The sequence below is a fragment of the Quercus lobata genome, chromosome 4 (genome assembly GCF_001633185.2).
Source record: "Quercus lobata isolate SW786 chromosome 4, ValleyOak3.0 Primary Assembly, whole genome shotgun sequence".
Lineage (NCBI taxonomy): Eukaryota > Viridiplantae > Streptophyta > Magnoliopsida > Fagales > Fagaceae > Quercus > Quercus lobata.
Window position 1 is genome coordinate 92,458,217 of NC_044907.1, and position 15,751 is coordinate 92,473,967.

At 30.6% G+C, this 15,751-nt stretch overlaps 1 protein-coding gene across 1 annotated transcript; it reads left to right on the forward strand.

The window, feature by feature from the left end:
• Positions 1 to 342: 342 nt before the first annotated feature.
• On the forward strand, positions 343 to 12,855 carry LOC115986172. The gene is made up of 2 exons (XM_031109029.1): positions 343 to 547; positions 12,359 to 12,855. The coding sequence occupies exons 1-2, from the start codon at positions 343 to 345 to the stop codon at positions 12,853 to 12,855; spliced, it is 702 nt and encodes a 233-aa protein (XP_030964889.1).
• The last annotated feature ends 2,896 nt before the right edge of the window (positions 12,856 to 15,751 follow it).

The window sequence follows — 15,751 nt, forward strand, 5'->3', positions numbered from 1 at the left end:
TTATTCCTTTCCTCTATATTTTATGGAATTCTATTCTTTTATTTCGATTCATGTCTAGCCCATTTCTTTACAAATTCTTAATCTTTGGAGTGAAGACTCAATTGGGACAGAGACAATACTAAACTTGCTATCTATGAAAGTGAAACACTTTCCCATGTTTTTGTGTCATTAACAAAAGCTCTACACAGAAGGGTTCAGTCCTGTACTTCTTTGAGTGTGTGTTTTGAAGTAACTTTCCCAGGTTTTTGTGACACAACAACAAAATCCCAAGCTAAACATAGAAAGCTATAAAGTCTTGTTTTTCTTTGTGCCAGAGAGAGAGAGAGAGAGAGAGAGCTTATCATGGAAGAGGGTGGGAATGGCATGAATGTGAGCCATGAGAGCAGCAGAAGAGAAAACTTTGTGCCAAAAGATGTTGAATCGGCAGCGAGAAGTGAAATGTCATCTGGGTCTTGGAGGCTCAGTGTGCATGAGTTCCCAGCACTGGCTGAAAGAAGAGATAGGGAGCATGGTTTCTTCACTTTCCGCACCCTTCTTCATGCCCCATGTAAGCAGTAACCATTCTTTCATGAATCATGATATGTGTTTTTGAAAACATAGATATAATTGAATCAAGGGTCGGCAATGGGCCGGCCTGGCCCCTTTTTTTTTCTTGGGCCATGGGTTTACTGGGCTGGGTTTCGTGAGCTGTCGAGTAATGTCTATTTTGTTTTTAGAGAGCTGAGTTGGGTCAATGGACTATCCATGAACTTTTTTAATGAGTCTTAGATGGGCTTATAATTTTTTTTTTTTAATTATAATTATTTTATATTACAAAACATAAATGATCAAATTAAATATACTAAAAAACAACCATTGATTAACTTTTATTGATTGGAATAAATAAGTTTAAGTATATTAATGTATTCATGAATATATTATGGTGATAATAATTGCATTACTACAACGAGTCCAAATCTTCTGACTCACTCTTCCTGCTCCACTATATACTCTACAAATAAAAGCATACCACATGTCCATCTAATTTATTAAATGCTAAATTTATGCATTCTATTATTTTAAATTTCTAAAATAAATAAATAAATAACTCATCATATTTAGGTAATTAAAATAATAGAAAGCATAAATTTAGCATTTAATAAATTAAATAGACATGTGGCATGTTTTTATTTGTGGAGTATATAGTGGAGCAGGAAGAGTGAGACAGAAGATTTGGATTCTTACTACAACATATGGAGATTTTTTTTTTTTTTTTAAGGAAAGAATCAAAGACCTATTAATTTTTTTTTTCAACATCTATTTACTTCTATTTTATAAATGTTTTAAATGGTTTTTTTTCCTATATTTTAATATAAAAAAGTCTAAAAATTATTATTATTTTTTTAAAATTTTGAAATTTACTAGACTACTAGCAAAATATATTTTTAGAAAGCATGATTTAACTCAATCACTTTAAGTATCTTAGTGTTTGGCCAAGACATGCCAATATTAGAATAATTTGCATCCAGATTACTATATTTTTCAATTACAAAAAAATCCTAAAGGTGTGATAAATATTATGCATTTGTGTTTGTGAGAAGTTCAACTACTGAGAAGTTTTTCTTTTAGTGGGTAAAGACTGTTATTTCAACCGGAGGGAGTTTATTTTATTTTATTTTTATGAATGTGGGAGTGTTTTGGTGTACTGAGAGTGTTTTTTTATTTAATTTTTTTTTTTTTATATAGAACTTTTTTTTCCCCAATAAGAACGTGGGTGGTGTATTGGGAGTTTTTTTTTTTTTTTTTTTTCTTCTTCTTCTTTTGGGTGGCTTGGGTAGTTTTTTTAAAAAAGAACATGGGAGATAGTATTTCAACGTAGAAGTAGAAGTGGGAGATAGTATTTCAATATAGAAGTAGAAGTAGTGTTTCAACCTAGATAGGAATTTATTTAAGAGAGAATTTACTATTTTAACCCCATTTTGATTAGTTTAGATTAATTAAATTATGGGTATTTTTGATAGTAAAAAAAACAATAACTAACTTTCTGAATCCTCTTAATATATACATTATTTTATTTTTATGAATGTGGGGAGTGTTTTGGGGGTAAGGGTTAATTTAGAGCATTTATTATAATTTGGGATTACTATATTTTCCAATTACAAAAAAAATCTAGGGGTGTGATGAGTATCATGTGTGGAGAAATAATTTTTCATCACACCCCTAGATATTTTTGTGTTAAAAAAATTTAGTAATCTCAATTTATAATAAATGAAAATTATTTACATTTACCAAAAAATAGAAGAGCCACTCACGCACGTGCTCAGAGGCTAGTTAATATTTATGCATTTTAAACCACTAATATGACCAAAAGTGTCATGAGAGTCACTCCAAAAAATGAACACTAATATAGCATTGAAAACATATGTTCGAATGTAGATTTATGGAACAAATTCTTACTAAGAAAAACTAAAATTTATGGAATAAATGTTTCACCTTACTACCAAAAAAAAGAGAAGTATTACGTCCGCGATATTTTCATAACAAATCATAGGTAGTCTTTAGGATTTTTTGTAGAAATGTTGTATACATAGTATTTTTGGAAGAAAAATATGTACAGCATGACTCATAACTCCAGTCATAACTTCTTTGCGCTTGAGATTTCCGTTCCAATAGACATAGACATAGAACAATTGAAAGACTTAACAGCTGCCAATATAAACAATCGATTAGCAGAAACAAACATATGACATAATCATTATCATTAATATGTAGTTTACTATAATTCCAATGGCACTCTTTTATTAAAAAAAGATTAAAAAAAAATCATTTGAAGATAACTTTTTATTCATCTTTACATGAGACTGTGACTTTATGTGCCATTTTTTATTGGCATGTACCCAAGGCTAGAAACTAAATTTGTTAGAGGAATATCTTAGCACGAATGAATTTCTCTTTTGTTGAAATAGTGTCATAATTTCTGGCATTTTTCCTTAAGAGCGGATCATTTCTATTCAATTTGAAAACGCTACATGGAAAATAACCGATAACACATCAACATAAAAACAAATACGTAATAGTTAAATCAAGTTCTGCATTACTAACCTTTGTATGCATTTCTCCGTCGATTCCTGTTGCATATTTTCAAAGATTTAGTTTTCATTTATAAATGTAGTTGAATTGATGAAAGTAACTTAGGAAAAATCCAAACAATGGGAAATGTGCAATTCAGGGGATCTTAGGAATTGCTCACCATCATCGTGGGCTCTGGTTGAAAAGGCAAGAGTTGAAGAAAATTCTTTAAAATTGTTTGATGGAAGGATAGATTGGTGAGTCACCAGCCCTATAATTCATTCTAATTTTTCTCTAGAGTAATGGAGTAACATGTGCAAGGTGAAAACTAAATCTAAAATAGGAGTGGAATGGGATTATTTGGAATTGAAAAATGAGTAGAAGAGCATGTAAAAGTGGGGGAGATAGAGATATAAAAGTAGTAACTGATCCTAGGAGATTTTGATTTAGTGGGAAGTTAGTGGGATGGACGGATGGTTGTGTATGGTGTTTGAAGAGTGGGAGTCAGTTATTCAAGGAGCATATAGTTTGTAAATTTATATATATATATATATATATATATATATATATATATATATTGCTAAAATTTAGGAGTTTTTAAATTATTAATTTTACATGTCAAATCCTATATATTATTTAAACTTTACACACTCGTCAATTTGAGAGTATGTTGGACATTAAAATTACGGAATCCCAATAGTAGAAGTCCTTTAAATAATAGTATAGATATATATATATATATATATATAAGCCTATTGGGAAGAGTTTGTATTTGTGAGAAGTTACTGGGTAGATAATTGATAAAGCGTTACGTGGAGAGTTTTTTTATTTTTATTTTTTTATACGAACTTGGGGAGTGTTTTGGTGTATTGGGAGTGTTTTTTTCTTTTGGGTGGCTTGGGTAGTTTTTTTAAAAAAGAACGTGAGAGATAGTATTTCAATGTAGAAGTAGAACTAGTGTTTCAATCTGGCTAAGAATTTATTTAAGAAAGAATTTATTATTTTAATCCCATTTTGATTAATTAAATTACGGGTATTTTTTACAGTTAAAAAAATAATAACTAAATTTTCGAACCCTCTTAATATAACTTTTAATAATTTTTATTTTACCATCTTAGCTATCATGCATAGCCATCTTTGGCTATACACAGCCAAATTTTTTAGCATTCCCTTCATAATTGCAACATGCTTTTTTATATTAGTGGTGCTAAAAATAGCATTATGGTTTTTTTAACACTATCCATACTAATGCTAATACAATGAAATTTTAGGAGGAAGATGACAAAAATCTTACGATTCTTATCCTCAAATGCTGACATTACATGAACGATATTCTTATCTCCAAGTTTGGTGTCTGAATTGTTTTCCCTACTAGAAAGTGCCAAAGTAAGGAAGGTAGAAGGAAATTTCTCCGCACAGTACAAGTTGATAAAGCATTAAAGTTCCCGGGTATATATATATATATATATATATAGATATATAGATATATTTGCCACTCCTTCAACTTTTAAGTCCTAATTGCGCGCATTGTGGATATGAATATCAGCAGCACAAGTTAATTTCTGAAGGTTGGTGGGTACGTATAGTAGGGGTTAGGATGTGTTTTGGTGTCATATTTTACTTTTTAAGAGGCCATATGCGAAAGCAACCACATGCATATTGAATTATTGCATATGTCTTTAAGGATTTTTAATACATGAATTAGCCATTTTCTTTTATTTTTTAGTCAAAGTTTCTTTTGCCATTCCATGAAAATATTTTTAGTACTTAATAACAACTCTTAAATTACAACTAATTATGTGAAGTATGATATTTTGGTTAATACTCATTAAATGGTCAGATTGTAAAATTTATAAAATTATGAACATATACACCTAAACTTCAAAGTTTAACTTAAAAACAATAAAAAATTTGGGGTTTATAATTTAGTTGTCCTTATGTTATATTATCTATACACAAATTTCGGGAAGAAGAATAGATTATTCCATCAAGAATTTGAGCTTTTTTTAAAAAAAATTCTTAAAAGGTTATAAAAGTTTTTTCCCCTTTTTTTAATTATTAAAACTATTACTTCTTTTTTCTTTTTTCTTCAACTTTTTATATATATATATATATATATATATATATATATATATATATAGGTTTTGAACTAATAGGAAAGATTTTCTTTTCCTTTTTCAATTGAAGTTTGTCATAAAAAATTATAGTCTATTACTCTTTTAGTTATGGTACAAAGAAAAAAAATAATTACGTAAATAAAATTCATAAGAAGGAAAGTTTTTTTTTTTTTTTTTAATGAAGATTATGATGGATAAAAGGGAACATTTTTATTTTTTATAATAAGGATTATCGACAAACTTCATTGGTAAGTTTCAATGTTCATGCATGTGCCGACTCTTATTAATCATCGAGTATAAGCATCCACGTTGAAATCTCACGAAGCTTCGTCTTTTTTTCTTTTTGAGAAAAACACGAAGCTTCGTCTTACCATTTCAAACGTATCCGGCGGGAACTGTATGGAATATTGTCACATATCATGTAACTTCCATAACTAACAAACGGACACGCAAAATATCTTTTTTGCATGATTTTGTGGGATTAAATAATACTCTATATATTTACTTGGGATTGGGCTAAATTAGTAAATTTGAAAATATTACCATATTAAAAAACAAATTGGGTGCAAAGGGAGTTTTATTTATTTATAATTTTATATATTGATCATAAGATTACACACCAAGTAGGTAAGAGTGCCTAATTCCATTACATCCCATAATAGTGCTTTAATATGGTAGAAACTTCATTTTGCAACTCTTATTTAATCTTGTTTGTATCTCATGTGCAATGTGCATATCATCATCACACCGCTTCACACGTATTTCAAATTATAACTCAAATATCATAGTCAAATCAAATATAATTCAATATTTCAAATAACTAAATGATAATATTTATTTCAAATTTAGTTTTATATTTGAGATACCATTTTGTGAGTCACTTCTTTCATCGGCAATAGAGAAATAATTGTGAGCCATCTCTCTCTCTCTTCCTCTGCCCCTCTCTTTATTTTGTGTTAATCAGAGTTAGGCCATATTTTTTTAATGATTTCTCACAATTTTTTTTAATTATTTTAGTTTCTTAATTATGGAGACTTGGGTTGCATAATGTGTAAGGAATTTGAGTGATGGAGTTGATAAAATTGTATATGGAGAGTTTTACATTTTATTTGTGTTTATGTATGGAGTTCGTAAATTATGTGTTGAGCTTTTCATTTTGGTAAATTTAATTAGTAAGATAAGAATCATATAATACTAAACACAAATCTTCAAGAGTGTTTCTCTTACAATATGCAAATATTTTGTTACAAGTAATTACAAATGTTATTGTGAAGCAATCGGTATATTAGATTGGAATTATAAAAGTTAGTATCATATTGGAACTATAAAATTATATAATTATGCTTTTTATTTTAGTTATATCTCCCCAAATGAATTACATATTCTATAATTTCTTGACCTAATTTCATGATCAAAATCGTGAAAGTTTTACGTCTTTGTTTATGATTTAAAGTAAAATTTATGAACATATATTATCATGAATAATGTTTAAAAATTTCTTTAGAAGAAAGTCAAATGAATATAAAAAATTGAATCAGATGAAATTATCCATTATCTTATCTATTATCAAGACTTGGACAATCTTTTGGTCTTTTGATTATTTATTATTATTTTATGTTTTTATATAGCAAAGTTTACATATTACACATTTTATATACCTTAGATAATTCAATGTGTAATTAATATTTTCTTAAAACAAACAAAAACTCAAAAAGTTCCTACAATTTAATTAACAAACATAAAATCACAAAGATTTATATAATTGATCTTTCAAATAATTATTTTTATCAAATAAAATTAATATTTTATAAGTCTATGATTAAAACTGTGCAACTCATGGGTTTTTTAACAAGTAAATAATATTCATAGAAATTAAATATAAAATATCACTTTATACAACCATAAATTAATAGAATTTAAATTCAACCAAATTAGACTACTATGGTCAGATATAAATTTAAAATCACTTTGGCACCTCTTACCTAAATAGAAATTGAACTAAAGAAGAAAATCATAAATCATAAGATAAGTAATAGAAATTAGACTAAAAGAGCAATGAAAAAGAAGAAGAAGAAGATAGTATCTCTCGATATTTAGTTAACTTTAAATAAGAAAACTCTTTACTAAGAAAGAGGGAGAAGCTAATAAAAATGGGATTAGGTGATGAGGAGAGACTTGTGGATGACTACAAAGTGGAAGGGGATTGTAATACTTTTAAGAAAGTGAAAACCTTAAGTAAATTACCTTAAGTGTAATACATTAGGTTATTCAATTAAATTCAAACTAACATGACCAATAAAATACAAACAATGTTTTTTTTTTAGGAACAATTAAATTAAATTTAGATTAGTCTAATTGGGGAATCTAATGTGATACATCTTAGTTTTATAATTTATAGACTAAAAAGTTACGACTAAAAAATAGTAAAAGTGGGATAAAAGTGTAAAAGTCGGTAAAGAATATGAGATATTATCTCCAAAAAAACAGCCTGATCTGCCAATTTTTAACCTTTTATCATATTGTGTTTTTATACATATCTCATTATTATTATTATTATTATTATTATTATTATTCACTATAAAATATATTATGTTTCATAGTATAAATTGAAAAATTAAAACTTTTAAAGAATTTAAAAAAAAAATTCAAATACATTGAGGTGTGTTTAATATAGAAAATGCATATTATGTTATTGAATAGTAATAGTATAGTTACAATGTCTGTATGGAATACTCAATTAAAATCGTGTTTTAAATACATTATTTCAATTATAATTGTAAAATTGTGAAACGATTTCACAATTTATATATATCTAAAAGGTAAAGAATACCATTTATTGTTGCTATGCTCTAGTTGAGTTCCATCATCCATCTATTTCCAATATTTTTCTCTCACCTCTTTAACTATTCTTCTATTTTTTAATTTCTCACCTTACAATTACACTTCCTACAACTTTTTCTCATCACTTTTACCTTTTTATCTCCCTTCTACTTTATACATTAACATTACCATTCTTCCACCTCTTCATCTTCCTTTTATTTTTACTCTTCTTCTTCCATTTTTTTTACTATAAAATTTTGTTGTTCTCTCTTCCATTCAATCCATATTTGGCACCAAAAAAATGTGAATATTCTCTCCCTCTCTCTTACTATAAAAAATTATTATTCTCTCTTGCATATCTATTTTAGGTTGGCTAATATTTGTGTTGAACACTACTTTAGATAGATGTGATGGATGCAATTTGATTGTACTTTAATTTTTAATATTTTTTCTTTTCTTTATTTATTTATTTTAATTTTATTGATAGATGTTATCCTACGACATTATATAGTATTTAATGATATAATGTTATTTTACTATGTAGCATGGCTTGGATAATTTTCTTGTTTACAATTGTGGTGGGCCTTTTTGTACTTCTAAGCTGGACTATGTCCTGCTGCGTTGTGGCCCAATAGTTCTGGGGTAGAAGAGTCGGGACTGCCTTGATTGAAACTCACCTTAAGTCAACTTGTGCGCAAGCTAGGACCCTTTTGCTAAGATCTTGGTTACGTGCCCACGGCAGAAGATGCTGTCTCAAAAATGTTATAGTAAGAGGGCATAATATAATAAAATAAGAAGAATATATTTGCTGCCAACCAAAGACAATAATTAAACCACTTTCTTAGTAAGGGAAAACACAACGATATGAGTATGACAGAAATAGGTTAGTGACAATAATAAAAGAAAAGAAGGAATAATGTCAATGCTTGATCAATTAATAAAGAGAAAAAGGGGTTTTAGTTTACTGTGCTTGGTTTCTTAGCAGATTTAAGTCTAGGAAGGGAACTACTCTCCAATGTGAGAATCTCACAGGGAAATCCTACCATGGAAATTGCCTACTTTGAAAGAATGGGCTTAAATGGCTTATCCTCAAATCCTTTAATCTTGCTAGAGGGGTAGGCTATTGAGAGGGAGAGAAGAGAGTAGCGTATTGGTGCATGCCCTATCACACTCTTGCTTCCTCACTTCCCTTTTTATCCATTCTGTTTTTCTCCATTTCCTTTCTTATTCCTATATTCCCTCTCTTCTTCTTTATTTTTCTTTCTTGTTATTTTCCTTACTCTCTGCTTGCTTCTCGTTATTCTTGTTGTTTTTTACTGTACACAGTTAAGGCCTTTTTATATTGCCTACCATGAAGAGTTTTACTGTTTTACCCCTCAACTACTTTTGGCCTAGTGTGGGTGCCCTTTCCAGACGGTACTGGTCTGTCAACTGCTCAGCCATCACCACTACCTTGTGCTGGCCGCTATACCCAGACAAAAGAGTTTTGTTTTGTTTTGTTTTCTTACTTTCTGTAGCATCTCATTCAAATAAAGGTTGGGTATTCTCTCTTACTAACTCCTATGGCATGCACCTAGTGATTTCAGCTCATTTTTCTCTTTTTTGGGTGGTATGTCATTCCAGCAAAACATTTCCCCCAAAAGAACTTGAGTGGGAATCCTAGAATAGACTTCCCCTTTCTCCCCACCACTAAACCATACCCTCTTTTACCTCTGGCTCATGGCCCACTATGCTTGTATAGGTTGGGTTCAAGTGGGTGGTGCCCGAATCTTATTCGTGCTCCACTCTCATGTGAGTCCATGGTTTGTCTGCCGTTCATGTGTTTGCCATTGCCTATGAGTTTGTCTGGTCTTACTGTGTTTTTGCGGCTTATTTTTAACCTTTTGTGGTGTGAGTGAGTCTGGGTCTTTATCCTTTGCATTTCATTTCCTTTCTAGGCTGGGTCTTGCTTGGGCAAGGGCCCTTTCTTCTTCAATTCGACCCTTGTTTCTCTTCATTGCTGGTTTATGGGCTGACTAGTATTCCCACCACGCCACTCCATTGTTTCTGCCATGTTACCAGTTGACTTGTACTTGCTGCGCCTCCTTTGGGCATGTCATGTACTTTTCATTTGTTCAATTCACGTTACCCAGTATTTCTACTGGGTTAATCGTCATGCCATCTTGGGCTCCCTTAACCCATATCATTCCTTTGGGTATTCTCAACTCGCTTCATTCCTTTGGGTATTCTCAACTCGCTTCATTCCTTTGGACATCCTTGACCCATTCCATTCTTACATTTCCATGGGCTTTTGCTATATCTTTTCGGCTTCCCTGACCCAATTACCATATCCTTTACTTTCAGGGGTTTGTTGGCCTTTACATCAACCCCATTTACTAATTCATTTCTTTGGGCTCCTCCGACCCATTTTGCTTGTTTTTCATTTCTTATAATTCTCATAGGCTTACTACTTCCTTCTCTAGGCTCCCTTAGGCCCGTTTGCTTTCTTTGGGGCCTTTTCTATTATTTTATAGGCCTGTGGACCATTATTTCTGCCACTCGGGCTTAATGGTTTTTTTTTTTTCTCACTTTGCTAATTTTTCTTTCTTCACTCTTTATCATATTGTTGGACTTTTTCTTGCCATTGGCCATTTTCTTCTTTCTTTGCTAAAATGGGCCTCAACAACAACTATACATTTTCTTTTGAGTATTTTTTTACTCATCTTCTTTTATATAAATTTACTATTTTCTCACATTCTCTCCCAAAAAAGGTGAATATTCTCTCTCTCTCTCTCTCTCTCTCTCTCTCTCTCTCTCTTATTTATTCTATTCTACAACTCTATTTTAGATTGATGTATTTTTGTATTTTTTGTATCTACACATTGGGTTAATACATTTTTGTGGTGTGTTTTTTGAGTTCCTCATCACATGTACTCTCTCTCTCTCTCTCCATGTTATTGTTTTGGTTTGAGTTAATTCTTAGATATTTTGGAAGTGATAATTTGAGTTTATATTAAAATACAATCTACATGACTATGTGTTTGAATGTATCTATCAATTATTTGAGTAATATCAACTGTAAATTTATGATGAATTTTAATTACCATTACAATCTCTTTAAGGGAATGAAAAATTTTAAAGAATAAATTGGAAAATACTTTTATAAATAATTCAATTTTTAAGGAGAATAAATTATCTTCAATAAATTTTAAAGACTAAATTATATATTATACCACATATGAATTATGGTAGACAGTAGTAGGGAGATGAAAAGGTAAAAGTGAGAGAGAAAGGTTGAAGGAAGTGTAACAATAAGTTGAGAAACTAATAATAATAATAAGAGTTAAAAATAAGAAAAATATGATATTTTGATTGTTAAATAAAGGAGTTCTTAATTTACCTTATATGAATAAATGTTAGAAAAATATAGAAAAAAGAAAAAAGAAAAAACATAATGACATCACTTCTGATGTGACTCAACTAGAGCGCAGCAACAATAATGCTAAATTAAGTAATAAAAAGGGATAGAAAATAAAAATTAATTGAAAAATATAATCTAATTATCTTAAGAAGAAAATTATAATTAATAATAAGAAGATTATATGATTATACAAAAATTAATATGATGTTTACAATTGTTAAAATTCTATGTGAGTAATTATATATAAAAAAAAGGTTAACAATTGTTATCAAATTAGTCAATCATATAATTTCTTAATTTAAAATATTATACATTAGAATATTATGGGAAAAATATGAATTGACGAAATCATTTCTCCCTGATGTGATTCCATGTTAGTATATTGGATTTTTGTAGAAATTACCACAATGTGTGCTACTAGAATGTTTGTTTGGCTGTTTGCACTTGAAGGAGCAAAGCTGTAATTCCCATCACTGATTGAAGTTATTAGGATTAGAGGAATGGTATTTTTCTGTCCCGCAAGTTCCGTAGGGTGTTGCTTTAGTTTCTGCAGTTTTAGTAAAAGCTAGAACTTTCATAGATATTTGATAATGAGAATTGGTACAATACTGCACTCTATTCCGGTCTAGTTTATTGTCACGTTATTTGTTCCCTATTTTTCTGCAAAAGAAGTGATGTTAACTAGCCTTGTTTTGCCATAGGAAGTAAAGTTTTCATACAATTACGCATATATAGGTTGATTACTGATATAAGGATTTATTTGTTGCTTCACTTTTTTAAACTGTGGTTTGATCGGTTCTGTCTTAATGTCCTAATATTATGTGATGGTTTTAAATGTTGTTGCTATTGTCTCATTAAAATCAAATATTATGTGTTGGTTTTGAATGTAATGCTAATGCCATTTAGTAATTCTTGTATATATATATATATAAAACATGCACCTATTACTAATTGAGATATGCTATTCTTGTAGGGTCCTATTACTTGGTTGATTTGGGGTACCCCATTGGTGCATTGTTTCTTCCACCACACAAGACCACCCGATATCATGCTCAGGAATTTAGGAGGAGCCATAGGCAACCGGCATCAGGGAAAGAGTTGTTTAACTATAGACACTCTTCATTGCGCATGGTAATTGAGAGGAGCTTTGGAGTCCTTAAGGCTCGCTTTCCCATTTTGAGTTGTATGGCAAACTATAAGGAATCTTGGAAATGTTTGGTTGTTTCTGCTTGTTGTGCATTGCACAATTTTATACGTATCAATAATCGTAGAGATGAAATGTTTAACTCATGGGAGAACCTTGACATTAATAGAGATGATGTACAAGCTAGGAACAATGGGAATTCTCCTGAGTCAAGTGCAAGTGCTGAAAGGAGGCATGTGAGGGAGATGTCTGATGCGGCGAAGAGGGCAATGGGTGAGTTTAGGGATGATGTGACTGCTTGCATGTGGGAGGAGTACGCACGATGACAGGGTTGATGGTGGGCACGTATATAGATTCACCGCTTTTTGTTGGGACTTGTTGTATAGAGTTATTACCTTTGCCTATAACTTTTTGTGGCGACTTTTGTATAAAGTTAGGTACTATGACTAGAAGTCCCTTAGATACATGATGTATTCTTTTAGATATTATGATGCATCTTTTTGTAAATTTACATTAACTATGAACAGTGGTTACATGTTATGGCTTAATGTCAATAACCCATTGACATTTCCGATGTAATTCCTTTTAGCAATGTAAAAATAGGTGTATCTAATACCTATTGGTAATGTAAGTACAGGTAAACATGCTTACATGCAATTGTATGTACTTCCTTTTCACAATATTTTGGAAAAGCTGGATTTCAAGAATCTCAACTATAAGCTATAGGGTCAATGAATATCATGTTAATTTTTTTATAAACAAATTTATTTATATTCAAGGACACAAAAGATGACACAAAATAATTTATATTTAAATTTGTGCATGAGTGCATCTAAGATGAATGGATAATGCACATAATAAAATAATTTGAATCCTTCCCATCCCCTAAGCTTCTACTAGTCCCACTAAATAATTTCTCTTAATCTTCCTGCCTTACAGGCAAGGATGTTGCCAATGTTCTTCCCTGACTCACATCAATTAAAGTGAAAAACTGAAGTTTGCTACCACTTATATCAACTACCATCTATTCTCAATTATCCAATCAAAAGCACTAAAACTATAGCTAAATGCATCCAAAATACAAAAGAAGGATATATATATATATATATATATATATATATATAAATCAATGGATAAAAGCATTGTGAGACTTCCATGGCATGGGGTAAAATAATTGAGCATAGGAAAAACTTGGTAGGAAGATTTATAAAAGTACAATGTCATACATACCATAAATGTTTATACTTACAATACAAAAATTGGTACATGAAGTTGTCCCATTACAATACAAATGATCTCCAATTTTCACAATACAATTCTAGCTTATTATGCACATAACCAACTCATCTAGGCAAATACATTTGCCTACTTCTAACATCCTCAAACCTAGTATAAAAAATAAGCAGTACTCCAAACATCATCCATGATATTGCTAGAGCTATCTTGAACTTCTCTGCTTTCTCTTTGGAAATCCTGCGCGTAACCTTGGCTCTTTCAACCTTTCATTTTGCAGCTTCTCCCATTGCACGTGCTTGCTTCAACTCTTCATTAGCAAGTTCCACCTCGTGCTCCAATCTTTGGAATTTTGCTAAAACAATAGGTGTTGTTGCTGCACCACGAGTGCTAGTGTTGGTGTCCAACTATTTGAAGAACTTTTGCACGGTCATCACCCTGTACAATCAAATAAAGCAATTAAATAGCATTTCAACAAATTGGCGACTTAATGCACATAATCAATGTTTTACTAATTTTGGATGTGGTACTTACTGGTGACCAGTAGCGATAGCCATAAAACCTCCTACCAAAAGTATGACGTTTCAGGGATGTCCTAAGGGTGTAATGGTCTAGGTCATAAAGATGTCCACTGGTACTGGAGTAATAATTACTTGTTTCCAACGTTGGTAAGAACCTGCCTCCATATCAATCACGAATACAAGAATACTTGAAACATTCTATATAAGCATGAGTAAAGCAATCCAAATCCACAGTAATAGGTTCCCCAAGTAGTTTATGTAAATCAAAAGAGAATGGGAGTTTGGGCTTAAGGAAGACAAAATATGTTAATAAAGACAATGTATATCCAAAAGACAATGTATATCCACTCCTAACTTGATTCAACCTAAGATACCAATACACTCTCCAATCTTTTTCTTATGAATCCAAAAGACAATGTACATCCAAAATCACCACTCCATCCTCCTCCTCACCTCTCAAAATTCCTTTGGACAAAAAAAACAAGCTTGTTAAAGGATACATTGATCTCATTATATGCCAAATCAAATTTAACTCTTACAAGCTATTACTGAAATGAAATGCATATCACAAAACAATGCATAGACATTTGATAGAAGATCCATCCAACTCACATTGCATATAATAGAACAATGCAATACCCACTACCATAATTTTGGGTAGTATAACATGTAATAAAAATGCATTTTCAGTTGTTTGGATTACACTATTTTTTTTTTTGGGTAGAAATTTGGATTACACTATCACACCTTATGATATATACCTTGTTTAGTGAACTATTACTTTCCTTCTCACTCCTTTTCTCCACAAGAATTTTTATTACATGTTATTACATGCATTTTTATTACATGTTATACTACCCAAAATTTGATAGAAGATCCATCAAAAAAAAAAAAAATTATAGCAATCTAAGATTTCAAAAACTAAAGAACATAATATAGAATTAATGTCAAAATAATGTCAAAATATTATGTAACGCTGAGTATGAATATTTGGATGATATCAGTAATCAAGAACCATGAGCGCATATAGAATTAAGCCTTACAAATGATGCATTTTGAATGGTACATATTATGCATCGTAAGTAGGTAACCATTCACAATTCTCTCAGAACTTGAAAGGAAATCAATATTTATAAATTTTTTGAACCAAAAGAGCAACCAGTCCACAAATAGAGTGCACATTCAAAGTTTGAGACATTAAACAAACAGATGGGGATTGTCACTCTTAGTATGTCTAAAAAATGTCACCTTTCAGGAGAATAACAAAGAACCCTCTTTTGTTCTAATAGTAAATCAAAGATCCCAACTCATTTCCCCTTGAAAAAATGAATTGAAAAAAAATGGGTGACTGCCAAATTGCAAAATATGCACAAGATGATTGTAAATCAGATCATTACCATAATAAAAGTTTCAAATCATAATCACCACAAAGAAATGCACAAAAAACTCACGATAACAATATTACCAG